Genomic DNA, 16055 nt, shown 5'->3' on the forward strand with positions numbered 1-16055 from the left:
TGATCTAAGTTTGGCATATCGGTTATGATCAGCCCAGAAGCGGCTCTTAACTCAGTTGTCCCAAGGGGATCAATATCTCCATTTAACCACAGCCCACTCATGGCACACCACCTTGACTATTCATTACCTTGTATTATTTTTCTCAACAAGAAACAGTCACAGCTGTCATTGTGATGCACATGCAATACCCCATCATCTGCCTCAATGCTGGGTAGTACTGCCAAACTGTCAACTTGCACATAGCCTAGCTAGTAAAGACACGTCTGGAAACACCTGTGATCAATATGAGGTAATAATAATTCTCAACACTTGATCAGCGAGCATGGCTACAATAAAATGGCTCCATTTCCCTAGGCCAGGCACTACACCTCTTTATATTACACGTGTAACAGAGATTCTAGGAAGCTAGGAAGACAGCTAAGTGGGTGCAATGTTGCCGTGCAAACATGAGGGCCCAGGTTCAAATGCCCAGCACTCATGTTAAAACAAAAGTGTGGGGACCTAATGTGATGAGCCAAACCTTTATTTAATTTTAGTACTTATGAGGAAGAGGCCAGCCTGCTCTACATAGCTAGTTTTGGGCTAGCCAGGGCTACATAGTGAGACCTTGTCTCAAAATGAAGAATCTTGGTGTGGTGTTGTGCACTTGGGGTCCAGGTGCTGGAGAAACAGACTTGGGACGACCCTTGGAGCTTCCTGGCTAGCTAGTCTTGCCAAATCCTCAAGCTTCATGTTCAGTGAGAGACCCTGTCTCTCTCATACAGACACACACACACACACACACACACACACACACACACACAAAACAAACAAACAAACAAACTCCAGTGGACCAAACAAGCAAACAAACTCTGGAAGTTCTCTTTAGCCAAAGGTTGACAACTGCGATGGTTAGTTTTAATTGTCAATTTGACAAAAAGTTAGACTCCCCTGGGAAGCAGACCTCTAGCCAGGTCTGTTAGGGGTTATCCTAATTACATTAACTAAGATAGGAAGACACACCCACTATGGGCGCCATCTTTCCCTAGGCAGGGACTTTTGGACATGAAACAAGCGGAGAGAGTCAGCTGAGCGCTGGCATGCACGCATTATTTCCCTCTTGGCTGCTACATGGTGCGAGCAATAGGTGCCGTGTGACCAGGGGTGTGGGTCTCCTGACACTCCATGACTCTGCCCAGAACTGCCAGCTTTTATCTGAGTTTTGGGTTTTTGTTTTGTTTTGTTTTGTTTTGTTTTTTATGACAGCAACAGAAGTGAAACAATGACAATATGATCTTCCTGTTTTCAGGTGAGTGGTTCAAATATCCAAGTGAAGTTTCTGTTTTTATAATACAGGCCATTTCACTGTCTTTGTTGCTGTTTTCATAGGTAGGTCAGCCTGATTTGGCTCAAAAGCTGAGAATTTTTAAGACGATCTTTAAGCTGTAAAACCTTAGGATACAAGGAATATAAATTGAGTGAAGTCAAAGGTGTCCATCTTTGTGTTATACACTGATTACACACGCATGCTTATATTTGTGACTATCATGAAGGATAGCCTTCAATCCACAGGAAACACTGGAGAATTCCAAAAGGCACACAGGGAGTTGGGAATCCCTCTGAAATTAGACTGCCAACTGCAAATTAAGCCACACCAGTGGAAGTTTTACTTGGGAGCTAAGAAATACTGTTTAACATCTTTGGACTTCAGTATCTGTGGCAAGGAAGGGCTTTGCTGTGCTCACATACATGGCCTCACACACTTGAATAAAAACTTTGTGAGGAACACTAGCAGGCCTCTCTTTACAGGCAGGAAGGCTAACACTCAGCTAGTGTAACAAGGCATCCAGCTGAAGGACAGCATAGGGATCTGAACTTGGATTTAAGTGGCTGTAAAGCCCTCAGCACTTTAGTAATCTATCATATGGTATTGCTTTCTTACTGTTTGGTACACAATTTCTGTAGCTTCAGTGACCTTTCCTTTTAGTTTGTGTTTGTGTCTAACCCTGAGTATGTGTTCATGGAGGTCAGAGGCCAACTGGAAGTCATCATCAGATATCCTCCTCAAATTGCTATCCTCCTGATTTTTGAGACAACATCTCTCACTGAGCCTGGCCCTCCCAGATTTGAGTAGGCTGGATTATAGGGTAGTGCATGCCCGGGATCCCTTTGTCCCTGCCTCCAGTGCTGGGGTTACAGCTTTATTCTATGGTGTCTTTCTATTTTATGTAGGTGGTAGGGATCCACACTCGGGTCCTCAAGTGCTTATGTAGCAAGGACTTTACCAATTGAGCCATCACCAGCGGCAGCCCATAATTTAGTGGTCTAAAACGACAAGAATTTATTATTCTCTAGTCTGAAGGTCAGAATTCTGAAATAGATATTGCTGGGCTACAAAGCTTCCAGAGGACATTTATACTTGGAATAAATAGTCTTGGAATCTATGTGGAAGAATCCATTTTCTTCACTATTCTGCCTTCTGCAAGCTATCATCATTCTTTGCCTCTTAGCCTCTTTCCTGTCTACAAAGCCAGCAATTTAGGTGAGTCTTTGTCACATTGTTTCACTCTGACACACTCTGCCTAAGTCTATAACTCATCACCTTCATCTTCCCCAAAGAAGGACACTTGTCATCACATTGTTCTCGCCTGAGTAACATCTGGTTAGCAGCTGACATGTAGTTGTAATTCCCGTGTGTGGCATAAAGTAACTTATTCACAGGCTGTGGGGTAGGAAGTAAACATCCTTGGAGGATTTGGACTGCATACACTGATAGCGTAGGATAACACAGTAAGATATAGTAAATATGTCTAAGGTACCTCTAGTCGTTTTGTTTTCTTAGCATCTTTTAATCTCAGTTGGGGAGCAGCATCCTTGTTGCTCCTACTGGTGATATCATTCTTCTCTGTTAAACTGGTGACTTTACTAATCACATAATTATACCCTTTCTAGACACCATAGGACCATAGAGCAGACAAAGAGCAATGCATCCTCACCTAGTATTGGTCCAAGGAGGGGGTATGTGACTCAGTATGTTAATCAGTCTTTTTTTTTTTTTTTTTTTTACAGAATTGAGATTCAAGACCAGCTTCCTTTATTCATCTGGGCTTCCTCTTTCATCCTGGCACTATTACTCAGACAGCTATGACCCCAAAGACACTGGCTGTCCACGTCTGTATATGTACCCTCCTCCCCCAGCAACAACAACAAAGGAAGACAAAGAAAATGGAGCGAAGAAACGATCAAGAGGCCAAACCCGGGCTGAGGACCAAGGGGCTGGGCTCTCTTGCTATGCACGTCTCATCTCACAGTACGTTCCCTTGGCACATCAGTGTGTTCCACCCTCGCGCTTCAGAGGTCACAGCTGGGAGACAATCATTTCTGCTATTTTGCTTAGGCTAGCTTGACTCAGATTTGTATCACTGGGATTTTAAAACAAACTAAAATAAATGCTTAAATAGAAAGAAATGTCTTTTTGTATTGTTCATTCCACTGAAACACCTCCCCCCCCTTACATCTGGAGTCTGAGATATACGGCGCTGTGGATTTCCTCTTAGGTGAGACTAAGGGGGAGAAGGAGCATTTAATGAAAATGCTCCAAGTGCATTCTGATTTATATATCCTACATAGATGTCATTGGATTAAAATCAATTTTTAAAAGTTGTAACTATGGGTATGTAATTTTGGCAATTTTCTTTTTTTTTAATTTTATTTTATTAATTTATTCATATTACATCTCAATGGTTATCCCATCCCTTGTATCCTCCCATTCCTCCCTCTCTCCCATTTTCCCCTAACTCTCCTCCCCTATGACTGTGACTGAAGGGGACTTCCTCCCCCTGTATATGCTCATAGGGTATCAAGTCTCTTCTTGGTGGCCTGCTATCCTTCCTCTGAGTGCCACCAGGTCTCCCCATCCAGGGGACGTGGTCAAATATGAGGCACCAGATTGGCAATTTTCTTAACTTCATAAAAATCTGCATTTTAATGTTTTTAATTTATTATTATGTGACTGTGTGTGTGTATAACTGCACTAGTGCCATGGGGGTGTGCTTGAGGAGGTCAGAGGACAACTTGTGACAGTCATTTAGTTCTATTCCTCCACTATATGGTCCCAAGAATCAAACTCAAGTTGACGGGCTCAGCAGCAAGCTCTTTCACTGACTGAGTCATGTCACAGACCCCAAATCTGCACTTTATAAGTCAAAGTCTTAGGAAAATTCTATCATCTCGTAAGGTATAGGTCTGAAAAAGAGCAGTTTGCCATGTGTTTATTATAACTTATAAAAGTAAGTAAATTTGTAGAACGGAGACCTTTGGAAGGATTGTATGGGGGCGGGGTGCTATATGTTCTTGATAGCCAGGATGACGTCATGAACTGGGAGAACATTAGCATGGATGTCATCATACCAGAGGCATGATGGGGTCTTGAAAGAAGAGCCTTCATTTCCACTAGCACAAAGGGAATTTCTGAGTCTTGTAGGTTCCCAGGAACAGGTTGAGTTGGGGTGGAGAGGGGGCAGAGCAAGAATGAGCTGCATACCAAGTGACCATGACTGACCTAGCTTTTATAGCAGCCATCCCAAGGCAGGAAGGCACTAGATAGAGTAAACGTGTAATTCAAGGTTGTCCTAAGCTTGCACACAGCTGCACAGAGAGGGAGAGAACTTCAAGGCCAAACAGGATAATTTTTTTTTATCAGGTCTCTGTGCCAGCAGAGAGGCTGTAGGCATGTGTGGCCTGATTTCTCAAAGTTAAATGTCTACCCGCAAATACAGCTCTCCTCTTAAAGGGAATAAGGAATAGTTCGGAGCCATTTTGAGAGACCATGGCCCAGGATCACAGATTTAGCTTAACCCAAGTTCCATGTTTCAATGTGAAAGCAGTTTCATGAAGTTTTCTTTTCTTTTGCTCTTTTGCTCTTTTGCTCTTTTTTTCTCTCTCCACGGGCCCCTAGTCTCCTATCTCAGACCAAATTTGACCCTTTGTTACCATTGGAATATCTTCATTTGTATCATGTTTTCCCTTGAGCCAACCTCAAAGCCTATGTCTCCAGTTCATTTTAGACTAATACTGAAGAAACAAACAAACAAACAAACCCCAGCACCAACAGCACAGCAATGTTCATTGAAATGTAGGAATCAGGCCCAGGCCCCACCATGCCCTTATGCAGGCAATAGGAAAGATTTGGAAGGACTGAGAGGCTGAGAGGCAGCAACCTTGTAACTAAGCCAGGCTGTCCAAGCAAGGGATGGCTTCCCTACCGATCAAGGCCAATGGCAGCCAACACGGTCTCTTATTTTTGATCAGACATCTCCAGTTCTTAGTTGCCCTGAACTGTAGGGCAAGACCCACTTTACCTTGGGGCTGGAATTCTCAAAAATCCCCCCCTTTTTTTTCTAACTTAAAGGAATCTTTCTCTCCTTTCTGCTTTGAAAAATGAAATTTTCAAACCTTTTCTAATTTATACAGCTACCCCCAGAAGACAGGTCTTTGTGGCTGGGGAGGTCACTCAGTGGGGTAGGGTTTTTTGGGGAGCCCCCAAGGCCTCATGACGTTGTTTAGTGTTACCAAACAACAAGAGCAGCAACAAAAAACCCCCAGCCATAAGCTGAGGTAAGCTTAAAGCACATTGATGGGCACATCAGAGAGGCAGACGCATTGAGATGGGAGAAGCTTTTCTATAGGCCCATGATGCTATAAGATGTTGTTCTTAGCTGTTGGGCTTGTGGAAGCTAGTAATCTGTTAAGTTAACAGAGTTCAAAAGGTTTCTGTCTAATAAGTAACAGTCATGCTGACACAGAAGTGGGTGGGAAATGGCTCTTTTGGAGGGCTAGAGCTAGCCCAAAGTAAAGTAATTGGCCTCTGGACCTGCAACACTCCAGTCTCTCCACAGAAATCAGTCTCTGCAGACAATAGACTCTTTTCGGGAGTTCCATTCACAGGAAGAGGTAGTCATATTGAATAACTACCGTTAACACTTCATAGGCCATGTGTGGTGGTCTATGAGGCAACCTCATCTACGTAGTGAGTTCCAGGTGAGATTCTGTGCTTTAAAAAAATGGGGAAAGGACCCTAATAATTAGAACTAATGTACTTCTCCACCTGAAGTATATATAATACTGCTCTATCTTTTCATCCTATTTCCATGAGATGGGCCATTCATTCATTCATTCATGAATTCTTTTCCCAAGCTAATTAGTATATTTAAGTAAGCCCAATAATACTGGCCAGAGACTTCTTTGGAATTAGATTTCAACTACAGCATGACAGAGCACAGCTCTCGTGATCAGGTGTGTGTGAGCACATTAACCAGTACAATTCAACAATCCTACAGAATCTGTTCTGTGGTCAGTGGAACTCTAAAGATGTTCAGCCTGCAAAGATGCTCATCTCTATTCAACAAAACTGTAATCTATGCCCTATTCAGAAGATGTAATTCAGCCATATACCTTAAGCCTACGAGAGCTAGCCTAGATCTCTTGAGCATGCTGTATTTAACCATCTGAGCGTTTAAAAACAAAGAATGAGCCGGGCGTGGTGGCGCACGCCTTTAATCCCAGCACTCGGGAGGCAGAGGCAGGCGGATCGCTGTGAGTTAGAGGCCAGCCTGGTCTACAAAAGTGAGTCCAGGACAGCCTAGGATACATAGAGAAACCCTGTCTCGAAAAACCCAAAATAAATAAATAAATAAATAAAATAAAATAAAAAACAAAGAATGTGGGTAAAAGAAAGCAGAGACTCCCAGTGTGGTGGTGCACACTTTTAATCCCAGCAATCAGGAGGCAGAGGCAGGCAGATCTCTGTGAGTTCGAGACCAGCCTGGTCTGCAAAGCTAGTCTAGGACAGCCAAGGGTTCACAGAAAAGCCCTATCTTGAAAAAAAAAAAAAAAAGCAGGGACAAAACTGGCTAGATTAGCAAACATGAGGGAGAAGCTCTACTTTTTGGCTTTGGAGTGGCGGGAAGGACGCAGAGAAATGGGTATGAAGTCTCTAAAATCTGAGACTCCCTAAACACCAACAAAACACAGAAACTGCATGAAACTAAGGTCTGCCAACAACTTGAATGACTTTTAAAAGCAGATTCTGCCCCAGTCCCTTGAGGGAGCACCAGCTATTTCACAACCTGACTTGGGGAACTTTAGGGACCAAAGAGAATGGGAGCGCCTGGTTGTGTTCTGGTTGTGGGTGAGTTAATCTGAAAGGGAAAATTTTTAATTAGCATTAAAGCAACCAGAACAGCAGAGCTCTCTAACTCATAAGTGCAGGTCGACAGGTATGCTAGCCCAAGGTCCCAGATGATAAGTCACAAAGAATGCGGAGATAGGAGACAAAGGCCTACTGAGTGTTCCAGGGACCGGCTGGCCATAAAAGATAGGGAGGATACACAAGGACAAATTCCTGAGAGAAGCAGGTACCGGACATGATCAAGTGAGTAATGAGCTAAGACCCCTCATCCAATTTTATGGTGTTTGCTTAATCCTCTTTGAGGCCCGTATACAATGTTCCAGGTTTGAGTTTAACCAGATGTGTTGTCAGCTCAGATAAAACATCTACCCTCGGGTTTCAAGAAAAACAGGAACCAAGGACTGTTCCCGTATGATTAAGTCTGAGCTTACCCCAGATCTGCCTACGCAATTTGCTGATGTTCAAATGTTTGAAACAACCAATCGTGTGTGGCCGCGCCAAAACTTCCCACTCCCCCTGACCCTTGCCCATATAAACCCCTAACCCCTGCGCTTCTGGGTCGACCCCTCTGTCTCCTGCGTGAGATACGTGTCGACCCGGAGCTCCGCCAATAAACTACCTCATGTGTTTACAGCAAGACGGTCGTTTGTGTATCTTTGGGTGCGCGCCATCCCGAGGCTTGAGTGAGGGTTTCCCTTCGGGGGTCTTTCAAATCAATGTTAAGAAGATTGTTGGGCCACGCCTTTAATCCCAGCACCCGGGAAGCAGAGGCAAGCCTGGTCTACAGAGACAGTTCTAGGACAGGCGGGGCTACACAGAGAAACCATGTCTTGAAAAAACGAAACCCCCCAGCACTCGGGAGGCAGAGGCAGGCGGATCGCTGTGAGTTCGAGGCCAGCCTGGTCTACAAAGTGAGTCCAGGATGGCCAAGGCTACATAGAGAAACCTTGTCAGGAAAAACCAAAAAAAAAAAAAAAAAAAGAAAGAAAGAAAGAAAACCAAAGCAAAAAAAAAAAAAAGGTAAATTTGATTTGATCTACTTACTTCATTCCATCATTGGTAGGTCTCCTGACTTATGATTAGAGTGTTAGAGTGTTCTTCGGAGATAAGTGCTCACGTATTTAAGGATGAAACACTCCTTATTGTGTCTGTAGTCAGCATTAAAGCAAATTTATACAGTGAAGCAGTAAGTATTGGTAAATGCGGGTGACACGAATAAGAATGCTATTATTTGCAACCTGTCTGAAAATATTTTCAAGTTTTTCTAAATAAAATGTTGGCAGGGTACTAAAAAAATAAGCTTAGATATTCTGGGGTAAAAAGGAGAGAAGACAGGCTGAGAAGGTGCTGCCGAAATCTGGTTGAAATTGAATAATAAAGAGCAGAGTTTTGCTTTTTTAAGCCTTTGGCTACACTTTCCTAAAGTCGGGCTAAACCAGAGAGAACTCAATCTGAGCACTGAAAACGCCTCAGACAATTGTAGTTAAATTAACACAACACAATCCACGCTGGGGGGCGTGGCTGCACCGCACCAAGCTGATTCACTTTGCGCTTGCGCAGAGACGAGCCCACTCCTTGCCGTACAGAGGGGGAGGCGATGTCCCGGACGTCATGAGTCCACCACCAGGTTTCCTCCACGTCCTTGGCCTTTCTCCCCAAAGAACTTCCCTCTCCCCACTATCTCCTAAAGCCGATGTTTAATTGAGACAAAACCAGAGTTACATGAAATTTTATTTTCCTCTTTCTACCTAGAGTGAGTGGGCTGGGCTTAGGGCCGGAAGCGGAAGTGCTGGCCGGTGCCGGAGTTCTACTGTGGCCATGGAGGAGTCTACGGTCAAGGAGCCCGTGCTGGACGCCAAATCAGAGGTAAGTATGCGCTGGGAGGAGAAGGGGGATGGGGCGGACGGTGGCGCCCGGGGATTTTTTTCTAAGTTGTGTCTCTGCTTGTGTTCCAGGTCACCTGCCAGGTGAGTGGCCGCCCCGCCCTGTTCGCAGCTGCAGCTGTGCAGCCCCCGCCCCTCTGCATGGATCCTTCCCCAGGGCTGCGTTTCTCCCTCGCACCTCGGGGGACAGCTCTGTGGATGCAGTTTAAACTCCTCTGCCCTTAGAGTGCAGACCGAGCGTTGTTCCACTTTAATTAGGCAACCTTTATTCCAAGGTAGGACTTGGGTGTTTTAGAATGTGAGGGTTACAAATTTAGTAATATTTACAAAGACAGCTTCCTTCATTAAAACAAACAGACAAACAAACAAACAAACAAACCAAAAACCTGTTTGTTGAGACAGGCTTTCTCACTGAGTAGTCCTGGCTAGGTAGGAACTTTTCTAGGAAGATGAGACAGCCTTGAACTCGCAGAGAGTCACCTCTCTCTGCTTCTTAAGTGCTGGGATTAAAAGTTTGCCCCGCCGAGCGCAGTTATTTCTTTAAAGAAGTTATTTTGAAGACGGACTATAACTTTTCTAACCTCTCATCTACATCAGGAGTAAGATTTCGACTTTCTAAATTAATAATAACACTTTTCCAAGAGAGTCAGAAAACTGGAGTATTAGGTCAGGAGATACCCATGTTCACATAAAATATAAGAAAATGCTGAAGTTAAGACATAGTAAGAATGCAGGGGCTGAGAGAAGTGTCTGTTGACTGACTGGGACTTGTCTCTAAATGATTTTCTTTCTTTCTTAATTTTTTTTTTTTTTTTTTTGAGGCAGGCTCTCATTAAACTTTTGAGGCTGGCCTTAAACTCAGCTTGTAGCCCACACTGGCCTCGAACTTGTGACCCTTTAGCGTCTGCATCCCACACTAGATTTAGAGCCACACCTCACCAGCTTCTCTTGCCTTTGCTTTGGAAGGTGCCTGGGATGGAACCCCCATGACACCGATAAACCTACTTGGTTTTGCTTAACAGCAGATGAGTTAGTGGTGCCTTGTTTTTGGATTTTTTTTTTTTTTAATCTTATGTATCAGTACAACACGTGGGTCTCTGGAGGCCAGAAAAGGCCTCCGAGTCTCCAGAAATAGAGTAGTTGTGAGCTGCCCTGTGAGTACTGGAAACCAAACCCAGGGCCTCTGGAAGAGCAGCAAGTGCTTGTAGCCACCGAGCCAACTCTCCAGCCAGATCTGAGTGAGTCTCACAGTATTTTGTTCATCACTGTATGTTATATGTTTTAGAACTGCACTGGGCTATAGGCATGCATTTATTTATTTATTCATTTATTTGATTTCCACCTTAAAGCAATACGAATCTAATCCCTTACAGTTCTGAAAGTCAGAAGTTTAAAACCAGTGTTACAGAGCCAAGGTGAAGGAAGGCGTTGGTGTGGCTGTAGGGGAGGGTCACTTGTTTGTCCTTTATTGTTCTCAGGGCCTGCTCCCACCCTCAGTGCACCCCACCCCACCCCTCCCCCATCCCTCCTCTCTCTCTCTCTCTCTCTCTCTCTCTCTCTCTCTCTCTCTCTCTCTCTCTCTCTCCCTCCCTCTCTCCTCTCCCTCCTCTCTCTCTCTCTTGGTTTTTCCAGACAGGGTTTCTAGGTGTAGCCTTGGCTGTCATGGACTCGCTCTGTAGACCAGGCTGGCCTCTCCCCCACCTGCTTCTTCTGTTAGTCGGTGGCCTGTGCATTGTCAGAACCCCAGCTTCCTCTTCCGTCTCCCACCCTCCTGCTGTCCTCCAAAGACTGTGATTATATTGGGATCACATGCAGGAAAGTACAGCCCGAGATCTTACTTTGTTAAATCTTTCCTATCTGCAGTTTCACACAAGAAAGCCTCTGTGATTAGGACGTGGGCGTGTCCGAGCCACAAGTGTGCTGTAATCCCTTCCATACAGTCATTCACCGGTCACTGGTCGTATGATTATAGACACAAGGGAAGCCAAGATATTTTATAAGACTATTAGAATTAATAATGAGTTTAAACATATGATTCAGTTTTGTTTTTCTGCATAGTTCTGACACAAGAGTTGAAAAATATAATTTTAAACAAGTTTGACAACCTAAAAAAATAAACTCTACAGAATGGTGCAAATACATCTCCCAAGCTGGGTACATGTGCCTATAACCCCAGCACCCGGGTAGCTGAAAGCAGGAAGGTCACCACAATTGTGAAGACATTTAGAAAAATCTTGTCTCCAAAACCAAAAAACAAACAACCATGGGGGGGTGGGGAGGAGGAAAGCACCTTGTAATAAGCTGTTTCTCACCTTTATGAGGAAAATTATAGGGCCAGTGAGGCTGCTCCCTGGGTAAAGGTGCTCACTGCCCAGCATATTGATGTGAGTTCAGGCCCCAGAACACACGGAGAAAACAAACTGAGTCCAAGTTGCCCTTTGACCCCACATGCCTGAGGAAATACAATTAAGAAAATTGTAATAATTAAGAGCAGCGGTCTTCTGACTTCTAGTTCAGCGCATAGGGACCTCAGAAGTTACTGCTTAGTCCTAATGAGTAGAAACTGCACAGTCAGCACCTCTTGGGTGTCTGTCAGAGGACGGGTATCACAAGGCACGCAGTGGTTTCACTGCAAAAAATAGCAGTCAGTCAGCAAGTATATTTTGAGTGCCAGTCATCATCTTTGGAAGTAAGACAAATTCTTCTACCCGTGTTTTAGGGTCAGTGTGAACAGTTGCATTTATCCACTTCTCTTTGATACCATGGCAGCAGTGAAAAACCAGATTAAAAACATAGTAGTCCTTAAACTTAGAATTTTTAGAGTCAGACAGACAGGAATTTTCTGTTCTGAATTCTGAACTGTGTGGCCTTGAACCCATTACATAAGCTCGCTGCAACTGGGTTTTGTCATCTGCAAAATGGAAATAATAACCTATAATACTGTGATGATTCAGTGAGGGCACCGGACACACACGCACACGGCACAGCACGTCGCCTGGCTGTTGTCTGTCATGAGGACTGATTAAATCTAAAGCCACCATCAGCAGCACTCACTGTAATAGTAGGTTTGTCATTGACAGTGTAGTAGGGAAACAAGGCCATGGTTTCCACACGTGCCTCGGGCAACGGTAGGGAACACGTCACCCATCTTTTGTTTTAGGACTTGGTGGAACAGGAAGAAAGGTGAAAAGTGCTCCAGGGGTGCTGAGGCAGAGCAGAAGCTAAGCCTGCTAGGAAAAGCCACTCTCTACACCTCTTCTGTCACAGTAGAGACTTAGGTGTCTTTGTTTGACTTTTTTTTCTTTCTTCCATGTGTTTTCTGATTCTGCTTACGCCCTTTGGTTTTTTTTCCATTGGCGTTTGACCACTGTTTTCCTACTAGCATAAATGAAGCTGTTTTCTTGTACTGTGACCAATATTGAAACGAATACAAGACCAAGGACAGAATAAATAAGTATTTGTTCAAGGCAGTGGCGTCTCTCACGTGCTATTTGTAATGTTGTGTTAAAGCTTATAGATTTTCAGTGGAAACTGGGCATGGCTGTGAGCTCGGACAGCTGCAGATCCCTCAAGTATCCTTACGTGGCAGTGATGCTAAAAGTGGCAGATAATTCTGGCCAAGTAAAGAGCAAGTCCATCGAAATGACAATTCCACAGTTTCAGGTTTGTACTTTAACTCTCAAATTGAAGTATCATTGCTGTTTTAAAAGCGGTATACAGGCGTAAAGGAAATTTTATTTACCTGTAGTCCATACTAAAACACTATCTAAAGTCATTTTCTCTGGGAGTTTAGTTTTCTTTTTTTCAATAAGATGTGCCGATTTGTATGTCGCCATTTAATTACTGTATCATTTTTTTAAATGATTTACTTACTTATTATTTATGCAGTATTCTGCCTGCGTGTGAGCCAGTAGGCCAGAAGAGTGCACCAGATCTTATTATAGATGGTTGTGAGCCACCATGTGGTCACTGGGAATTGAACTCAGGATCTTTGGAAGAACAGCCAGTGCTCTAAACCTCTGAGCCATCTCTCCAGTGCCCCCTCCCCCGCCTCCAGTTTTTGATGTATTTAGAAATATTTAATCTTTATAGGATATTTACTTTTTACTTAACTTTATTATTTCTCTTCAGGTTTAGTAATAGTTTTAAGCAAAATTAATCTTTGAATAACAATTTTGACTTGTGAGTTTTTAGACTAATGTTTACAAAATGCAGTTCAGATCAAGCACTTACTGGCAAATCTTATTAGCTACAGATTTAAGTAACTCAATAGTTTATACTTAAACTTGGGACATTCATATTGTCATTTTACTTACCTTTTTCTAAGGAAGAAAATGGGAGTGAACACTAAGCCCAATTTCCTCCTGAATGTATATGATGAGCGATGTTTATCATTAGCTGATCAAACGGGCATGTGCAATTTTGGCTTGGTTTGCTTTGAACCCTTCACAGCAGTTGCTTCTCAAAGCAAAGTTGCGCACTCTAGAAAAGTAGCCATAGTGAATGAAATAGAAATAAAAAGTTATTTAAAAAAAAAAAGAATAAAAATGCATTGGTTCTGTAATTTCTGTATTATTATTTGTTTCATTTTAGGTATAGGGTGTTTTGTCTGCTTGTGTGTCTGTGCACCACATGAATGCAGTACCCAGTGAGACCAGGAGAGGGCATCAGATCCCATGGGGCCAGAGTTTCAGGCAGTTCTAAGCAGCCATATGAGTGGCACTGGAAATCAAACCCAGCATCTCTAGAAGAGCAGGTAGCACTCATAGCTGTGGAGCCATCTCTCCAGCCCCGAGCTTTGTTTTTTACCTGTGTGTGGTATGGTATAAGGCCTTGCTAGGTAGGTGTTCTGCCTCTAAGCTAAGGATGTTTTCCCAATCTTGGGCTTCTGGAAATGCTTTTCCCAAACCACTGTATGATATTTGATTTCCCCTTTTACAAACTGTATTTTAAGGAGCTCTTGATAGACAGGACCACACACATTGGTTCTTCATAATGTTTATGTGTTTGAAGGAAGATGTCAACATCTTCACTCTTTCCCCACCCCAGCCCGACAGTCACCTTCAATGTCTGTATCTGTGAATTCAGCATCCTCAATATAAGTGAGATGATGCAGTGTCTATCTTGCTGTGTGGGGCCTGTCTTTGCCTTCGTCCCCCAGGGTCAGCTGGATTAGAAATGGCAGGTTAGCTTCTTACAAGCTGAGTGATTCCATTGTATGTTTATGCCTGTGTCTACAGTATGGCAAATAGCACATACATGTGGATGTTACATGCAACTACTGTGTGTACATGTAAGGAAAATGAACATTCCTAGACTCTGCTATCCATGGTCTTCCTTCAGAGTAGTGCCTCATGAATCCTGCCACATTGGCAGGAGTATGTACATGTGTAATTTTTTTTCAGGAGACAATTCTTTGTGTGTATTTTTTTAGACATGGTCATCTGTGGTTTGTCTCAAATTCACTGTGTGTTCTGGTTCCTCTTGCTTAGGAATATTTGTTTTTCAATTATCTTCACCAAGAATATAACATTAAAATGCAACCAGTATATATTTGGTGATTAGATATAATTAAAGGAACTACATAAATATCCTTTAAAAGCAAAATTAATTCTTTTCCCCTTTTCTCCAGAATTTCTACAGACAGTTCAAGGAAATTGCAGCTGTAATTGAGACTGTGTGAGCACTGACTCCTGATTCTAAAGTAATGGACTCTACTTATGAAAGAGAACTGCATATGGATCAAAGAAGAGTTATACACTGAAGATTGTGCTTCTTTGGTTGGAGAGATGGATGACTCAGTGGTTAGGAGTGCTGGCTGCTCTTTGGAGGACCTTTGTTCAATTCCCAGCACCCACATGGTAGCTCACAAGTGAATGTAACTCCACTACCAGGGGATCCTACACCTTCACACAGAGATGCATGCGGGTAAAACACCAATGTACATAAAATGAAATTAATTAATTAAAGAAATTCACTTCCAATTTTTAAAAATAGCTTTAAAAAAATCAGATGAACGTGAATTATTCTAGTGTGATCATTGCTTAGCCTTGTCAGTGAACTCAAAGTTGGACACTAATGTGTATAAATTATATGTGATTATGTTTACATATTACACATTTACTGATGAGTAAATGATACTATTAAATGCAACACAGTTTTGTATATTAGAAAATTTCCAAATCCTACTGATAACAGCTCTAGCTTTTTTTTTTTCTTTGTTTGTTGAGACAGGGTTTTTCTCTGTTTATTTCTGCCTGTCCTGGACTGGCTTTGTAGACCAGGCTGGCCTTGAATTTACAGAGATCCACTTGCCTTTGCCTTCTGAGTGCTGGGATTAAAGGTGTGCGCCACCACTGCCTGGCAACAGATCCAACTATAAATAAAACCTTGTCTGGAACTTACATGAAGTTAGGAAAGTATTAATTGACTAAAGCAGCTTTGCACACTTTGTTTGAGACAGAGTTTCTCTATGTAGCCCTGCCTGTCCTGGACTTGCATTGTAGACCAGGCTGGCCTTGAACTCACAGAGATCAGCCTCCCTCAGCCTCCAGTGCTGGGATTAAAGGCGTGTGCCACCATGCCTGGCTTATAACATGCCTCTTGAAATAATGAAAGGAATTACTTAAAGAATTAGTGAGAAGAGTGCAACTTTCTTCTCAGATGTTTGTAATCAGGTTAGGGTAAGGCCGATCCTTGTATCAGCTTAGTATTCAGCTATTTCTGCTCCTGGTATTTGTAGAAAAGTCATCTCCAGTAATTTCCTGTGTGCAGCACAGAGCATCCCCTAGTAGTGTCTATACACATCGCTGCTGCCTTCCCTGTCTGCTGTCCTGTGTTGTTCTAAATGAGAATGGTCCCCATTGGCTCGTGTTTGAATGCTTGATCCTCAGTTCGTGGAACTGTTTGGGAAGGATTAGGAGGCCTCTTTGGAGGAGGTGTGTCACTGAGGGTGAAATGCCATGCCAGGCCCAGTGTCTGCCTACATGTCTACAGATCATGCT

At 43.1% G+C, this 16055-nt stretch overlaps 1 protein-coding gene across 3 annotated transcripts; it reads left to right on the forward strand.

Moving 5' to 3' along the window:
- The first annotated feature begins 8722 nt into the window (after positions 1-8722).
- COMMD6 (COMM domain containing 6) lies at positions 8723-15035 on the forward strand. Of its 3 annotated transcripts, XM_084767676.1 has the most exons (5): positions 8723-8795; positions 8921-9034; positions 9124-9135; positions 12562-12714; positions 14684-15035. In XM_084767676.1, exons 2-5 carry the CDS (start codon positions 8987-8989, stop codon positions 14732-14734), a joined length of 264 nt encoding a protein of 87 aa, XP_084623802.1. In that variant the 5' UTR covers positions 8723-8795; positions 8921-8986; the 3' UTR covers positions 14735-15035. The 3 variants fall into 3 exon arrangements, with proteins under 3 accessions (XP_084623802.1, XP_084623803.1, XP_084623804.1); XM_084767677.1 differs by lacking the exon at positions 9124-9135; XM_084767678.1 differs by lacking the exons at positions 8723-8795; positions 8921-9034; positions 9124-9135 and adding an exon at positions 9179-9326.
- The last annotated feature ends 1020 nt before the right edge of the window (positions 15036-16055 follow it).

This window comes from Acomys minous (assembly GCF_964271855.1).
Source record: "Acomys minous genome assembly, chromosome: 18".
NCBI classification, from domain to species: Eukaryota; Metazoa; Chordata; class Mammalia; order Rodentia; family Muridae; genus Acomys; species Acomys minous.